At 34.6% G+C, this 15,130-nt stretch overlaps 3 protein-coding genes across 3 annotated transcripts; 1 reads left to right on the forward strand and 2 right to left on the reverse strand.

Moving 5' to 3' along the window:
* Positions 1–518: 518 nt before the first annotated feature.
* Positions 519–3,826, reverse strand: LOC102582657 (ER membrane protein complex subunit 7 homolog). Its single transcript, XM_006353612.2, has 7 exons — positions 3,728–3,826; positions 3,254–3,297; positions 2,448–2,556; positions 2,054–2,117; positions 1,849–1,965; positions 1,663–1,771; positions 519–759 (listed from the first exon to the last, which is right to left on the reverse strand). Exons 1-7 carry the CDS (start codon positions 3,784–3,786, stop codon positions 668–670), a joined length of 594 nt encoding a protein of 197 aa, XP_006353674.2. The 5' UTR covers positions 3,787–3,826; the 3' UTR covers positions 519–667.
* Positions 3,827–7,086: 3,260 nt separating this feature from the next.
* LOC102583321 (protein FAR1-RELATED SEQUENCE 6-like) lies at positions 7,087–10,851 on the forward strand. The gene is made up of 2 exons (XM_015311428.1): positions 7,087–7,115; positions 8,735–10,851. The coding sequence occupies exon 2, from the start codon at positions 8,735–8,737 to the stop codon at positions 10,745–10,747; it is 2,013 nt and encodes a 670-aa protein (XP_015166914.1). The 5' UTR covers positions 7,087–7,115; the 3' UTR covers positions 10,748–10,851.
* Positions 10,852–11,030: 179 nt separating this feature from the next.
* LOC102583642 (vesicle-associated membrane protein 711) lies at positions 11,031–14,337 on the reverse strand. Its single transcript, XM_006353615.2, has 5 exons — positions 14,229–14,337; positions 13,761–14,003; positions 12,616–12,806; positions 12,070–12,233; positions 11,031–11,420 (listed from the first exon to the last, which is right to left on the reverse strand). Exons 2-5 carry the CDS (start codon positions 13,975–13,977, stop codon positions 11,330–11,332), a joined length of 663 nt encoding a protein of 220 aa, XP_006353677.1. The 5' UTR covers positions 13,978–14,003; positions 14,229–14,337; the 3' UTR covers positions 11,031–11,329.
* Positions 14,338–15,130: the final 793 nt, after the last annotated feature.

The raw sequence follows: 15,130 nt of genomic DNA on the forward strand, positions 1-15,130 counted from the left end.
AATGCTTAGTTATGTAGACACTGAGAGGTTGGTTGGTAGTTGGTTAAAGTTATATAGGTATTAGTAGTAGTTGATACATAAATTAGTTATGAGAGAATTTATATACGTTTAGTTATTTTATCTTCTATCCTGTATAAAATATTGTGTGTTGAATTTTATACTACATAACCACAAAATGCTATCAAACATGATCTTACTCATCCAGGATTTATATTTAACGAGCTACCATACGACCCCCAACAGTTTGTTTGGAACAGAACTAAAATACTAGAAAGAGTATTACCTTGCAACTTACTTCCAAACTCTCTTCTGAATTCCTTTTTTTCCTTAGAACTGTTAACTGATGGTTCTAATAAACTTGCATAACACAAGCATATACAGTGATCAAGAATGGCAACACTAATTCGAATACAGGGAATTCAATATGAAATAATTCTTAGGACAACGATCGATGCATAAAACATTAAAACTGATACCAGAGGCCTAGAACTTTAACTAAAACGAGACGAGAGATTATAGCAAGTGATAAATGAACTAATGATGGTACTCATTGACTTAAAAAAAAAGAACCTTGATAAGGATTGTTGGAACTGAGTTTACGAAGAATTCAGCTTTTTCGTAGAATGGCCATGAAGGATTTCCCTTTATAACAGGTGAAATCCAATCTCTAGTTGCTGCTTTGAGCCCCAGGTAATAAGCTTGAAAGACTGGCTTGGTTTCTCAAGATTTCCTCTTGTGTTCGCCTTATTTCTTCAGGATCTGTCACACATGAAAATCAGCACAGTAGCGCGAGTTATTTTATGTATAATGTCTGTTTCATCACAATTAAACAGAGAATCTAAAGGTCAAGTAACTTGCAGAAATGTAAGCAAGAGTGCACTCAATCAACGTCAAGTTCCAAAATCTAAATGATCTTGAGATGGCATGGAGCCACTAATGATGCAATTCAAGGGCTCTGGCTTAACAAATTTTCTCGTAATTTTGTAGATAAAATACCAGACGTATTATTCTATTATATCATATACATAAACACTGACACATATAGGACTTGAAACACATATCTGCAGATACAATTGAGACGTTATGATAGGCAAAAAAGACGACCACAAGCATCCATAGATACAGTTGAGAAATATTGTTTTTGTATGTGTAGGGGCATCTGTATTTATTTGTGTATGTGAGGGAATGTGTGAATGCATATAACATTTAGTCATCGTAACATACTGTAACATAGATATCCATCAATATATATAAGAAAACAGATTCAGGAAAAGTCGATAATCTTCAGACAGAATAGTGTGCATAGTAATTAAGCGTTAGGAGACAGTGAAGTTCGCGTTCACTCAGATATAAGGATTAACAGATGATGCTTCTTACTTTGAGAACTTTGCCACCCTAGTGAAGCACATATATATTTAGTGCCCGATATTCATGGTCCAATTCGATGAAGAAAATTAGAGATTGATGCATAATGTACATACATCACGTTGGTACCATTGGATACTAATCCTTAGTGAACCACATATTTAGTGCAGTCATCCCAAAGCACAAAACTCTTGCATTACAGAGACGTTAAATTGGAGCAACGTTATGGAATTACCGTCCTATTGCATGTGATAGCAACTTCATTTTGGTTAAAACACAGAGCACAAGAGTACTCACCAACATTTTCTGCTAATTTTGGCATCACAAACATTACAAACAGCATAAATCCGAACATCAGGCCAATTGGACTTTTCACCAGAGACATAATGGAGAAAGGTTCCTTTAACTGCAAGAGAAATTCACACAGTAGTTTAGAGAAAGAAGGGGAAAATGAAACGGATAGCTAGGAGATCAAAGTCCGACCTCATAATACTGCTCCTCACTCAATGGCTCCAAAACCAATTCAGTCAGACTCCTCCTGTTCTCAGTTAATGCTGCTTGAACCTTACCTGGATTTCTGGCACTTACATCAACTCGGACCTGACATCACGAGAGATACATTAAGCATATAAATCTTTGTCCTAGAAAATTGGTGAAGAATCAAACATATCATAGTAGAGAAGCTCACCGGAGAAAAGAAGTAGCCAATTGCAGACACCTCAATAAGATGTGTCCCTGCTGAAACATTATGACTATTGCTAAGGTTAAGGAATTGCATTCATAGGATAACATTCCCTTCGCATAGCCTTTCCAAAGAGGAGTAGCATTCTAGTTTTCATGATTATCCCACAAATTGAGTATAATTCAGATGAGCCACTCACAATCCTAACTTGTTTGGGACTGAGACGTAGTTGTTTGTTCTTGTTGTTGTTATTGTATCATACAAGAAAACAACACACAAAAACAGTAAATATGCAGCACAAAACTCCTATTAGTATACCTAGAGTTTAATCAAGATACATAACCAAAGATGAATTAAGGACTGACTTAAGACATTGACTCGTCGACTTTAGGAAGGATACAATGAGAAATATCCATTGGGTCTCAGGAAAGTAACTCTTTGGCCAGCATTGAGTATGACTTTAACATTTGAAGCTTTAGGTAAGAAACCAGATCCTTTCAAGCTAAAGACTAAAGAAAACAAACAAACAAACAACAACAACAACGCGGCCTTAGTCACAAATAAGTTGGATCAGCTATATGAATCTCCATACTAAAAGTTCTGTGACAATTCTGTAACCTATTCTCAACTACAGAAAACAAAGTCAATATTTCTTATAACCGATAAATCATCACAAAAAAAATATTTAAAACATCAAAGTACAGTGAAGTGAATCTCTATAACAAAAGGAGAGTTTTAGCTCTATAATCTAAAATTAATAGAACATATATAGGTAGAAAAAACTCCACCTTGACAAAAAGTTGGAAAATTTAACTAAATTACTCCTTTTTCATCCCAAATAATTGTTTACTACTGACCTATTTTTCCTTAAATTTATGATATTTTAGCTACCGTATTGGTGAAACTAGGCAAATAAATGACATTATATTTCCAATATTTGAAGCTTATGTATACTAACTAACTACAGTTCTATACATAAACAACATACCCAAGTCCAGCATATTCCCACAAGTGGGGTCTGGGGCCTTACCCGGCCTAGTTTTTTCAAATTTTATAATGAAACATGGTCAAACACCAATGTTTTAATAAGAAATCGAATAATAAGATAATACGAAAGTGATATAAAGCAACTAATACAATTCTATGTATTCTAAAAATATAACTAGGAAGAGAAATTAAGGTGAAAAGAATTCTTGAAGTATTTACTGGGTATTTTTACTCGTCCTGTAACAGTATAACCATCAACATTCCTGCAAAAAAAAATTAATTTAATTAAAATAATGAAAAAGTGGAGAAAATAATCAATTGTTTAATTACTTGACATAGTAATAATCTTTAAAAAAAAAACACAAGCCAAGATTTGAATTCTCTGTAATTTTTCTCAAATTCTGTTTTTTTTTTTTAACAAATCAATCAATTAGGTTTTACTAATTTCATATCAACAAGCTACGAAAAAAATTCAAAACAGTGGAACTTGAAGATTGAAGATCCAAAATTTTTGGACATTTTTTCCCCATCCAATGCCAAAAAATTCAAATGGAAATTAAAATTAATTAGAAGCTACGGGAAAATAATCAAATTGTTATTAATTAACAAGCTTAATAAATTCAAAACATAAACTAAATTTTACAATTTTTCTGAATTGAGTTCATTTTATTACGTGCATGAAAATTTATATACCCAGAAAGAATAGAACATAAGAAGAAGCACTGAAGAAGAAATATTGATCGCACTGCCATTACGACTATATTTCTCTGTAAATTTCCAAGGAAAAAACTAAACAAGAACGGGTACAATTTTTCCAATTAAATTATACAATTATTTATATTTCTTATCGAATTATTGTATTTATTATTAAAAATCATATCCTTGAAGTTAGTAAGTTAGTTATAATAAGTTCACTTAACACATTCGAAATATAGCATATATGCCCTTTAATTTGTCTTTAACAAGTATTTATGTCCTTCAATTTTGACCGTGCATAACTAATACTTAAACTTGTATAAAACTAAATAAGTAGACGTCACATAAGACACATAGCACGTCACATAGGACATGAAATTGTCATTTAGAACTCAAAGTAAGACGAAAGTATCTATTTGTTCAATTTTATATCAGCTTAACTGACTAATTATGCACACCCAAAATTTGAGGATATAAATACCAACTAAAATTAAGTTAAAAGATACATTTGTATATTATGAATCATAATTTTTATGATTTATGCCCTTGTAGTACTCTACTAGTATCCTATTAGCTTTGAGATTTTATTAATTTGAATCAGTGTCAAAAAAGTTCACATTAGTAGTAAAATATTTTTTGTATTAAAAAATAAATTTTGTTTGATTAGTAATTCTTTTGTGAAGGCTTTAATAATGAAATGTTTTGATTGGAGAAATTGAAATGTTTCGAGGTGAGTAACGCAGTATAGACAATATTCCAAGGATGTAGTTTGCAAATATTAATTTTCCCAAATTCTAAGCCCTTACCGATTTTCGTTCGCTCGCCGTCGTACAAAATTAGTCTTTGCACCTCCGCCGTCCGCCGTTCTCCGCCACCACCCTCGCCGCTCGTTCGCCGGCGCGTGACTTTTAATTTATAAGCCTGCTTCGGAAATTGATAATTTCTGTTGAACAGCTGAGCTAAAATTATCCACTTGAAGATGAACTGATGATGATTTTGATTGAAATGTTTTGTCCTGGATAAGAAAATTTTAATTTAGTCCGGTAGAGGTATAATCTTTTCTTCTTTCTTTTTTCCTGCTAATTGTATGTAGTCCTTTATTTCCTTGAAATTTTTAGCTAAATTTTGATTATATTTTTTTTGTTGCGTTTAAACACTTCGTTATCAATTGCTGAGATTTCTGAGGATCAGTAACAGTTCATAAAAATGGAGGTTGTCTGAAGTTAGGGTGACTTTAGCTTTTCAGTTGATGAATATCACCTGATCTCATACTCTTTTTGTTATAATTAAAGGGCATGATTATATAAGATATGATTTTAAATACTTCACCAATTAACCCTATTCGATCATTATTGAGCTATGGAAACCAAACTTGGGTTATGTCTCCTTATGAGCTTTGCCATTTTTTTTTGTTGATGTATGATAATTACTAGAAGGGATTCTTCTAAGTGACGTGTTGTTGAGTGCATCTTTTATTTTGGAGGGTGGAAACTGAGGAGGTGAGTGTTGATTGGGTGATGGCGGAAGGGAGGGGGTATGTTGACTATCAATGTGATTAAGGAAGCCTATTGATCAGCTGCTAATTTACATAAAATGTAAAGTGTATGGTCTTTCTATGTCATATGAAAAAAGAGAGAAAGGAAAAGAAAAGAGGTGTTAGTGAGTGATCATGCTGAGGCAGATCCCAGAATACTGACTGATCTCTTTGGAAGGTTTTTCAGACTTCTGTGGCAGAAGGTGCTATGTCATGTTTGTTTCGGTGTTAGCTGCTGCGATTTTAGTGTTACTTTTGGAAAATTAGGATGAACAAATTGGCTCGTGTACCTCAAATATCATCTTCTTTAGTGCCTAAAGCACCTCTACTACTTTTTTTTCATGCTACTTCGACTGGTTTAGACCAATCCCGTCTCCACTTGCATGTTTTTATTTTCACTACTATTTTATGAGTCTAGCGGATTGGCCGCACTTGTTTTCTGCACCCCATACCCGTGCACAAAATAGTTGAATCATATGTAATATTTTGTAGTGTAGTGTTTTTTTTGTGACATGGAGATATGTTTCTCAGGTTAAGATGGTAGCGGCTCTCTTTTGAGTTTCAAAATGACAAGTCTAATGTCAAAATCAATGAGAATCTCGCGGCTTTTCTATCTTACACTACGGCATAGTTGATGAGGAATCTGTAACTGGTATGTTTAGTGTTAAGATGATTGTGTTTGTGGATTGTTAGAATTTTCTTGGGCTCTCAAATCTCTCTGTGGACTGCTTTTAGTCATTTTATGAACTTTCGTAGTTGGTGAAGGAGAGGGTAAGATACATAACTTTCAAAAGAAAAAGCTAAAAGCACTACATAAAGTATCACATATCCAGTTAGAAAAAGAATATGCTTCTGAATTTCATGTCAATATTTGGGGTTTTCAGGGGCAATAAAATGTTTGGCATCAAAATTATTATAAAACACAGGATAAGGTCCAAGGTTCCATGTATTTAAGCCGTGAAATGGGTCAAGCCTCGTCTCTAATACATTTTGAAACTTGGAATAGTTGAAGGAGTTAAGTTAATCCACGTCTTTATGTGTTTTTTGGTGTATCTATACATGCCATCTCATGTTGGCCTAAAACATGCATAAATAAGTGGACATGCATTTTCTTTTCTTTTTTACCAGCCTTTCTATATGTGAATTTCCTGCTTGTATTCACCTTTTCTACAAGACCGTAATTTAGTCTTTGACTGCATAGCTTTTATCTTATGCTGGGAAACATTAATTGCTAGACTCGGGCCCTCAAGTTGCTATCTGACATCTTGTCGAGCATATTTCTGATGAGTGCATAGTGAATTCAGGTTTTATTGGTCACTCTGTATTTATTGCCTAAAACATTTTCTAATCCTCATCTTTTTCATCATGCTTATGCCAAACTAACTTATATTAATATTCGGGCGTATGTGCCATGCGGGCAGGATGGATGGATTTCTTACAAAATAGAGTATACCTATCACCTATGCATTTAGTTCAAGTAATAAGATCATGCCCCGGAGGAAATGGAAAATGTGTTTGATTATTCTATATTTCGAATAGTCTAAGAATATAATAATGTCTTCGCACGTAAATATAGATTTTTCCTTGAGTCTCCTTGGAGATGGAAAGACTGGATTTTTTTCCTGTTCTCAGTGCACATGAATGCATTATTGGGGCATATTGTTGTCACTGTACACATGCTTGGATAAGTTCAAGCAATTTGTTCGCTAAAGAAGGATGCAAAAAATATTATTGGCTGCTGTGTATCATATGCAGGGAAAATTGTTACAACAACAACATACCCAGTGAAATCCCACTAGTGGGGTCTAGGGAGGGTGGTGTGTACACATACCTTACCTCTACCTTGTGAAGGTAGAGAGGTTGTTTCTAATAGACTCTCAGCTCAAGTAAAACATTTCATAAAAAGGTTTGAAAAGGAAATACAGTAGTGAAGAAGCCATGTGAAAATAATGGAGAAAAGAACAGTTGCAACATCAAATAATACGATAATCGAAGTAAATGAAACAATAGGTAATAAAAAAATGAAGAATAAGATAAGAGAAGATTAATATTAATAATAATGATACTAATAAGAAAACCTAGACATCGTTTGATACCTACTAACCATCTACCTTAATTCTCGACATTAATTTCCTCCTCTCTAGGGTCATATCGTCGGTAAGTTGTAGGTGTGTCATATGTTGGCTAATCACCTCTCCTCAATACTTCTTTGGCCTGCTTCTACCTCTTCTCAGACCCATCATAGTCAATCTCTCACACCTCCTCATTGGGGCATATGTGCATCTCTTCCTCACATGCCTGAACCATCTCAACCACATCTTGTCCACCGCGGAGGCCACTATCACCTTGTCCCAAATATCTTTATTCCTAATCCTATCTCTCTTAGTATGCTCATACATCCATCTCAACATCCTCATTTCAGCTTCTTTCATCCTTCTAGACTTGCAAGTTCTTGACCGGCCAATATTCTGCACAATACTACATAGTTAGTCTAATAATCAATTTATAAAACTTACCTTTAAGTCCTGGTGGCATATTTTTATCACACAAGACACTGGATGCGAGCCTCCATTTCATCCACCCCGCTCCAATACGATGTGTAACATCATTGTCAATCTCCCCATTGCCTTTGATTATTGACCCAATACTTGAAACTTCCTCAATTGGAGATGACTTGTGTATCAATCCTCACTTCTGCATTTGCCTCGTGAGTTATGCCACTGAACTTGCACTCCAAGTAGTTTGTCTTAGTCCTACTCAAGCTCAACCTGATCCCTTTAAACTCTAGGGTCCGCACTAGACCTCCAGCGTATCATTAATTTTGCCTCTTATCTCGTCAATCAGTATTATGTCATCGCAAATAGAAAAAACCATGGCACCTCGCATTGGATATGCAACGTTAGTTCATCCATCACCAAGGCAAATAAAAACGAACTAAGATTTGATCATTGGTACAACCCCATCAAGATTGGAAAGTGTTCCAAGTTTCCTTCCACTATTCTCACCCCAATCTCGGCTCCAATGTACATGTCCCTAATCACCCTACTGTATGCGACATGTACACCTCAACTTCCAAATTGTTGTTGTAAGAAAAGTCCTTCCCATCATTCTTGCAATTTTACCTTTTTCTTAGTACATTTTAGTTTTACTACTTAACAATGTTGTCTTGATTTCTATTAAACCTGTCAAACTCTAACCACATTTTCAAATCCCAATACCACGTCGTTTTGAACTTAATCTATGAGTTCTTGAAGGGTTGAAACCACCAAGTGATCTATCATGAACTCTAAAGCACACACTTCAGGTTCTTTTTAGAATTGTCTTTTTGATATATTTACTATATTTGAAACGCTCCCTCCTTCCAAAATAGACTATTTAAAAGAAGGTTGCAACTGATTCAGAAAGAAAGCATTTTGTTTGTTTACTTCTGGTCAAATCATCTCCATGCTGATTTCAATTCCATGTTTCAGATGGAGGCAGTTTGTCTTAACAGCGGCCCAGTGTTTGATGACTGTGAAGAATATGAGGATGGAGAAGACTGTTCTGTGGTGGAGCATGATGATGAAATTCATGAAAATGATTCAAAGAAAGAGCCCCCACAACCCACAGTCGGTCTGGAATTTGGGTCTTTTGATGAAGCATATGATTTTTATAACATGTATGGTAAGGAACAAGGATTTGGTGTTAGAGTGAGCAACTCCTGGTTTAGATCAAAAAGGAAAGAAAGGTATAGAGCAAAACTTAGCTGCAGTAACGCAGGTTTCAAGAAGAAAAGTGGAGCAAATCACCCTAGGCCAGAAACAAGAACTGGTTGTCCTGCAATGCTAGTAATTAAGCTTGTGGACTCAAAAAGATGGAGAATTGTTGAAGTTGTGCTTCAGCATAATCATACAGTAAGCCCAGAGATCAGACGGTTCTATAAGTCTCACAAAAAAATGATTCTTGCTTCCAAAAAGCAGCAGGAATCGACACCTGTTACAGAAGTGCATACAATTAAGTTATACCGCACATCTATTGATGCTGCTTATAATGGATCCCAAGAAGTCGAGGAAACAAATAGTGGGCTTCCTGTTGATACCTCAAAGCATTTGGAGCTTAAAGAGGGGGATGCGCATGCACTGTATAATTATTTTTGTCGTATGAAATTGACAAATCCAAACTTCTTTTATCTGATGGATCTTGATGATGAAGGATGCCTGAGAAATGTGTTCTGGGCTGATGCTAGGTCTAGGGCTGCTTTCAACTCCTTTTCTGATGCAGTTGCAATTGATACAACAAGCTTGAGAAACAAATATGAAATTCCTCTAATTTCTTTTGTCGGATTAAACAATCATGGGCAACCTGTTTTGCTGGGATGTGGTTTTCTTGGACATGATTCAGCAGAGTACTTTATTTGGATGTTGAAATCATGGCAAACATGTATGCTGGGGAGACATCCACAAGTTATTCTAACTGATCAGTCAAAATCATTGCAAATTGCAGTTTCTAAGGTTTTCCCTCAAGCTTGTCATTGTTATTGTTTGTCATATATCATGCAGCGAGTTCCTGAGAAGTTGGGAGGATTGAAGGGGTATGAGTCTATCAAGATGCAACTGTATAAAGCAGTTTATAATTCTTTGAAGATCACCGAATTTGAAAGTTCTTGGGGACAGATGATAAATCAGCATGGACTCAAGGACAATAAATGGCTTCAATCATTGTACGAAGATCGTGAAAAATGGGTACCAGTCTACTTAAAAGATATTTCCTTCATGGGAATCATGCCAATAAAGGAAAACGAGAGTTTGGATTCATTTTTTGATGGTTATGTACATAAACACACTTCATTCAAAGAATTTGTTGATAAGTATGATCTAGCCCTGCAAAGGAAATACCTGAAAGAAGCAATGGCTGATATGGAGTCGAGAAGTTCAAGCTTTGAACTGAAAACAACATGCAAATTTGAGCAGCAACTCTCACGGATATTCACAAAGGAAATATTCAAGAAGTTCCAAAAAGAAGTTGAGGAAATGCGTTCTTGCTTTAACACAAGACATGTAAACATTAACGGGCCAATAATGACATTTGCTGTCGAAGAAAGAGTAGAATCCGAAGGAAGTGAGAAGGAGATCAGGCAGTTTGAGGTTCTCTATGAGACGACACAAGTAGAAGTACGCTGTATTTGCAGTTTGTTCAACTTTAAAGGATACTTATGCAGACATGCATTGAATGTACTGAATTATAATGGTGTAGAAGATATTCCATCACAATACATCCTGCCGCGTTGGGATAAAGATTACAAACGTAAGACTCCAGTAGATTCTGTCCTTAGTCATGTTGATGTGAATAATCCTGTGGAATTATATAATCATCTACATAAACATGTCATGCAAGTTGTTGAAGAAGGGGCTCAATCTGAAGAGCATTACATGGCGGTTCTTCAAGAATTAGAAGCTTTATTGAACAGGTTTTCCCTTATAGATGACAATTTGGTTTCACTGTAATATTTGACATGTAACATTCAATGCAGAATTATAGTGCATCTTTGTACAGAATATATATCACACGTCTTGATATAAGGATGGAATTGTGGTACTTTGAAATTGCATTAGCATTTCCTCTATAACAGATAATTTATGTTTGGTTGAAAAACAGATTCCTGCAAAAACAAAAATTGAAATATATTCTCCAAAATGAAGTATTCAAGTTTCTGAAACAAATGTCACTTAGGTTGAAACCTTCCATGGCCTCAAATAAGCAACAAAACCAAATTTCAGCATAGAGTGCAAACAAAAAGACGGTCAAGTTATATTTCAACACAGATATCAAGCCAAGAAATCAATCATGAGTTATTTGACCCCTTCATTTTCCTCACATGGGTCAAAATTATATATAAATACAATCTACATTATCAAACCAAGAGTTTTGGCTTGCTTATAAGCTCAAGGATATCACACGATTAATACATATCAAGGATGAAATCCATGCCAAAATACACATCCAAGCTTTACCCCAAGATTAATTAAGATGAAAAAATTGCAAAATAATGTTTCAGGACGAAAGATGTGATGCTGATCCAGTAATCCTCACTTCAAACAAGTTGGAAGTGTGAGTCCATGACAAGCGAAAGCCAAAATAACATAAACTATCACAAGGAGGAGGACTATCAGTGCCACCCTGCAAAAATCAAACATCATTATAAAGAACGATGACAAAATTAAATAATGAAATAGGAAAAGAAAAACTTGAAGCCGGCGACTCCTTAAATGTAAACAACCATCAAGAACAAAATTAAAAATATCCTGAGAGAATCAGTACAGCATACAACTATGAAATCTTCTGTAAACGTAGGGATCTGTTGTTAGAATTGCTTCACAAAATTCATACTGTTTAGGAGCAGGCAGATAAAAGATCGTGAAACACATATTATAAGGAAAAGGAATAACCAGATCAAGAAATCCATGAGGAAGCTTCATACTGATCTCAATCATTTCATGGACTTCCCAAAGATGTAAAATTTGGATTATTATTTATTCACATTTTAAAATTTCTCTCTAAATTGATCCTGGAAGATACACTGTCCGTTTTGTCAAACCATTTTAGGTAGGATAGAGCCCAGCTAGTTTCAGTAATGTCAGATAACTTACAAATAAGGGATCTTCACATGTAACAATCTAACTGTTCAAATCAGAGTTTAATCTTACCCAATAAAAGAAATCTAATAATTATATAATTCATCCAACTATTGAAAGAACAACCCCCCTCCCCCACCAAGGAAAAATGAAACAAAGAAATAGCATTTGTCCAAGTAATGGAAGCAACATACGTGAGTTTGACATTTCTCCACCATACAGTGCTTCTGAAACGGCGAGCCTGCTTTCTGAAGCGGAAAGTGTTCTCTTGCATATTAGCTGTTTTATCGACCAGCAATTCCAAGCGATCACCTCTCTCTAGAACTTTATCAATATTCTCAACCATGACAGTGCGCACCTGTTACATGGCACATACATCCAAAATTTTCTTAGCTAATGTCAAAATATAATGGCTGGTAAATATGATTTGCTGCAATTTCTAGTTTATAAGATTTGCCAGCTGAAACTGTAAATATTGTTTTTATCACCGCTACTCATCAATACAATAAAAGCTTTATTACAGGAACATATAAATGACTATTGATGGTCTCAAGGGAAGAATGTTGCATCAAACACCACGAATTATTAAGCCTAATCACTCATTACAATATGCTTGTTGATGATATAATTATGATGCATTGAAAGTGCAAGCCTCATCAGATTGAGAAAATGTGAATTTTGCATGAGCCAACATCTAGAACACAAGGTCCCTAAGGCCTAAAACAACATTGGTAACTGACCTGACTCATTTCACCCTTTAGCCTGTTTATTCTGTCTGCATTTGGATCACTAGAGTAGTATTCCATTTGCTGGCTAAGCACCCTTGAAAATTCATCATTCATACCATAAGCTTGCGCAGACAGAACTGCTCGGCCATAGGTCCTCACAAATCTTTGGTGAATTTCTTCAAGAAATGCGAAAGGGATTCTTCCTGTAGCGGAATTTAGTATAGTAAAATATCCACAATATATGACAATCTTCCAAGGCAACATATCAAAAATGAAAATGAAATCTGTGGTGTTACTAAAGAACTAAACCACTATCTAAATTCGAACTAAATTAAAGGGAGAAGTCTGTGTACAACTACAAATCTTCTTCTTTTTTGGGAACAACTAACCAAAGTATATTTACACAATGTACTAGGAGATACAAAACCAAGGAAAAGATGCCAAGGTAAAATATATTAAAGAAGTATATAGAATAGATATCCCTAAGACAGAATAAAAATATAAATATATATCAAGAAGATCAGAATTACCAATGCTGCAGGATATTATCCAATGATATTGTGAAATGAACCTGTAACTAAAGACCATAAGGCTGCTTAAAAGACAACACTTCACAATATTCTGTTTCTCGGATTTATAAAATGGCTTTAAGCCCAAAGATTGATCACTGAGAGGAGTCCTAGTGGGATTAATATATCCATTCACCAACTCACTGAAGTATAGTTATCTTCACACCAACCTACCCTAACCCCACTTGTGAGATTACCCTGGTTATGTTGTTTTTGTTTAGATATAACTAGATTTAAGCCGAGTATCCATCAGAAACAGACTCTCTACCTTCAGGGTAAGGTTGCATACACACCACTCTCCCCAAACCCATGTCATTGCTGTTGTTTATATATATCTATATTTGAGCCGAGGCTATCGAAAACAATTTTTCTACCTTCAGAATAAGGTTGTATACACAGCAGTCACCACCCTCCCAGCCCCACTTGTCAAATTACATGGACTATGATGTTGTTGTTGTTGTTATTTAGATATATCTAGATTAATTGTAATTTGTAAAGACACAAAACATAAAAGCTGAATCAACATAAACAGGAATTTAAACACATTCTAACAACATAACTGCATTATACAAAAGGGTAATTGCTTACTTCCAGCATTATCATCCGCCATACAGAGGACAGTAAGTCCATCAGTGCGTTTAACATGGAAAATATACCGATCCTGTGAGTACGAAGCATTGGAATCATTATTCCCCGGAATTTTCTCCAAAATCTGCCTCGCGATCGTACTCGCGTTCGTTGACGTCCCGCTCTGCTCCGCCAACACCACCGATCCCCTCGCTACCAGCGCATACAGTATCGTCATCTCTCTTCCTCTGCACCTTTCTTCCTCTGTATTTACATACAAAATTAAAAATATGTATGATTATGATTATGATTATGCATATCATAATTTCAAATTCTAGATCCGTCTCTACGTTTGTATAAACATATTTGTATCAAAATTTATAAAAATATGTATATATACCCACAAATTTCAAATTCTAGATCCGTCTCAATAATATAAATTTAGAGCTAAGTTTGAAAAAAATCGAATCGTTACAGTAGAGCGTTTACCTTTTTTTTCTTTTTTGAGGAAGAAGGCGATGAAGAGATAGGCGTTTGATTGACCCACGCTTTACCCTTTCCGAGCTGTCAACTAACTTTAATGCCACCAATCATGGTTTGTTATTTGAATTTAAATTTGGCAAGCATGTGTTTGGATGATATTTGATATGATTTTTATTTGTTCCGTATTGACTTGACATGTCTTAAAATAATAATTTTATTATATTATTATTTGAAGATAATAAATTTTATATTATATAAAATAATTATAGTTGATAAAAAATATGCTCCTAAACTATTCGAAAAAGTCTAGATATACCCCCGTTTAAAGTTTGGCTCACTCATGCCCTCGCCGTCCAACTTTTGGTCTAAATATGCCCTTATGGCGTTTGTTGGCCTGCTGAAAATTTCCAACTCATTTTACATTTCTTTAAATGACAAATGGAATTGCCACGTGGCATTTATATTAAAAGGGAAAGGGGTGTCTTATGCCCCTAAACTATCCGACCCACTTTTAAAACACCTATCTGACTCATAAATCACTCCTCTTTTAAATAACCTATCTTACCCGTTTTCAACAATTATTTTTTTTTCCGATAAATCTCGAAAATGAGTAATTGATTAATAAAAAATAGGAAAAATATGAAAAAAATATAAAATTAATGCAAAAAATTTACAAATAAATATAGTAACCTTAAATTCGACAATCTCAATAAAAAAATTTTAAAAAAAATCCGGTAAATCCTGAAAATGAGTAATTGATTAATAAAAAAATATGAAAAGTATGAAAAAAATATAAAATTAACGCCAAAAATTCACAAATAAATATAGTAACCTTAAATTCAACAATTTTGTTTAATTTTTATTTTTATTCGGCAAATCTCAAAAATGAGTAATTTATTAATAAAAAA

The sequence above is a fragment of the Solanum tuberosum genome, unplaced genomic scaffold (genome assembly GCF_000226075.1).
Source record: "Solanum tuberosum cultivar DM 1-3 516 R44 unplaced genomic scaffold, SolTub_3.0 scf00158, whole genome shotgun sequence".
Classification (NCBI taxonomy): domain Eukaryota; kingdom Viridiplantae; phylum Streptophyta; class Magnoliopsida; order Solanales; family Solanaceae; genus Solanum; species Solanum tuberosum.

Bases quoted from the DNA above. Each gene is read 5' to 3' on its own strand.
- LOC102582657 (XM_006353612.2), bottom strand. From the start codon at position 3,786: ATGGCAGTGCGATCAATATTTCTTCTTCAGTGCTTCTTCTTATGTTCT. The intron at 2,557-3,253 runs GTAAATACTTCA...TGTTTTCTTTAG, and splicing joins AGGACGAGTAAAAATACCCA to TCTTTAGCTTGAAAGGATCT. The intron at 2,118-2,447 runs GTATCCTTCCTA...CCTTAGCAATAG, and splicing joins CCCAATGGATATTTCTCATT to TCATAATGTTTCAGCAGGGA.
- LOC102583321 (XM_015311428.1), top strand. From the start codon at position 8,735: ATGGAGGCAGTTTGTCTTAACAGCGGCCCAGTGTTTGATGACTGTGAA.
- LOC102583642 (XM_006353615.2), bottom strand. From the start codon at position 13,977: ATGACGATACTGTATGCGCTGGTAGCGAGGGGATCGGTGGTGTTGGCG. The intron at 12,807-13,760 runs GTAAGCAATTAC...ATTCCGCTACAG, and splicing joins GGCGGATGATAATGCTGGAA to GAAGAATCCCTTTCGCATTT. The intron at 11,421-12,069 runs GTATGTTGCTTC...TGATTTTTGCAG, and splicing joins TGGAGAAATGTCAAACTCAC to GGTGGCACTGATAGTCCTCC.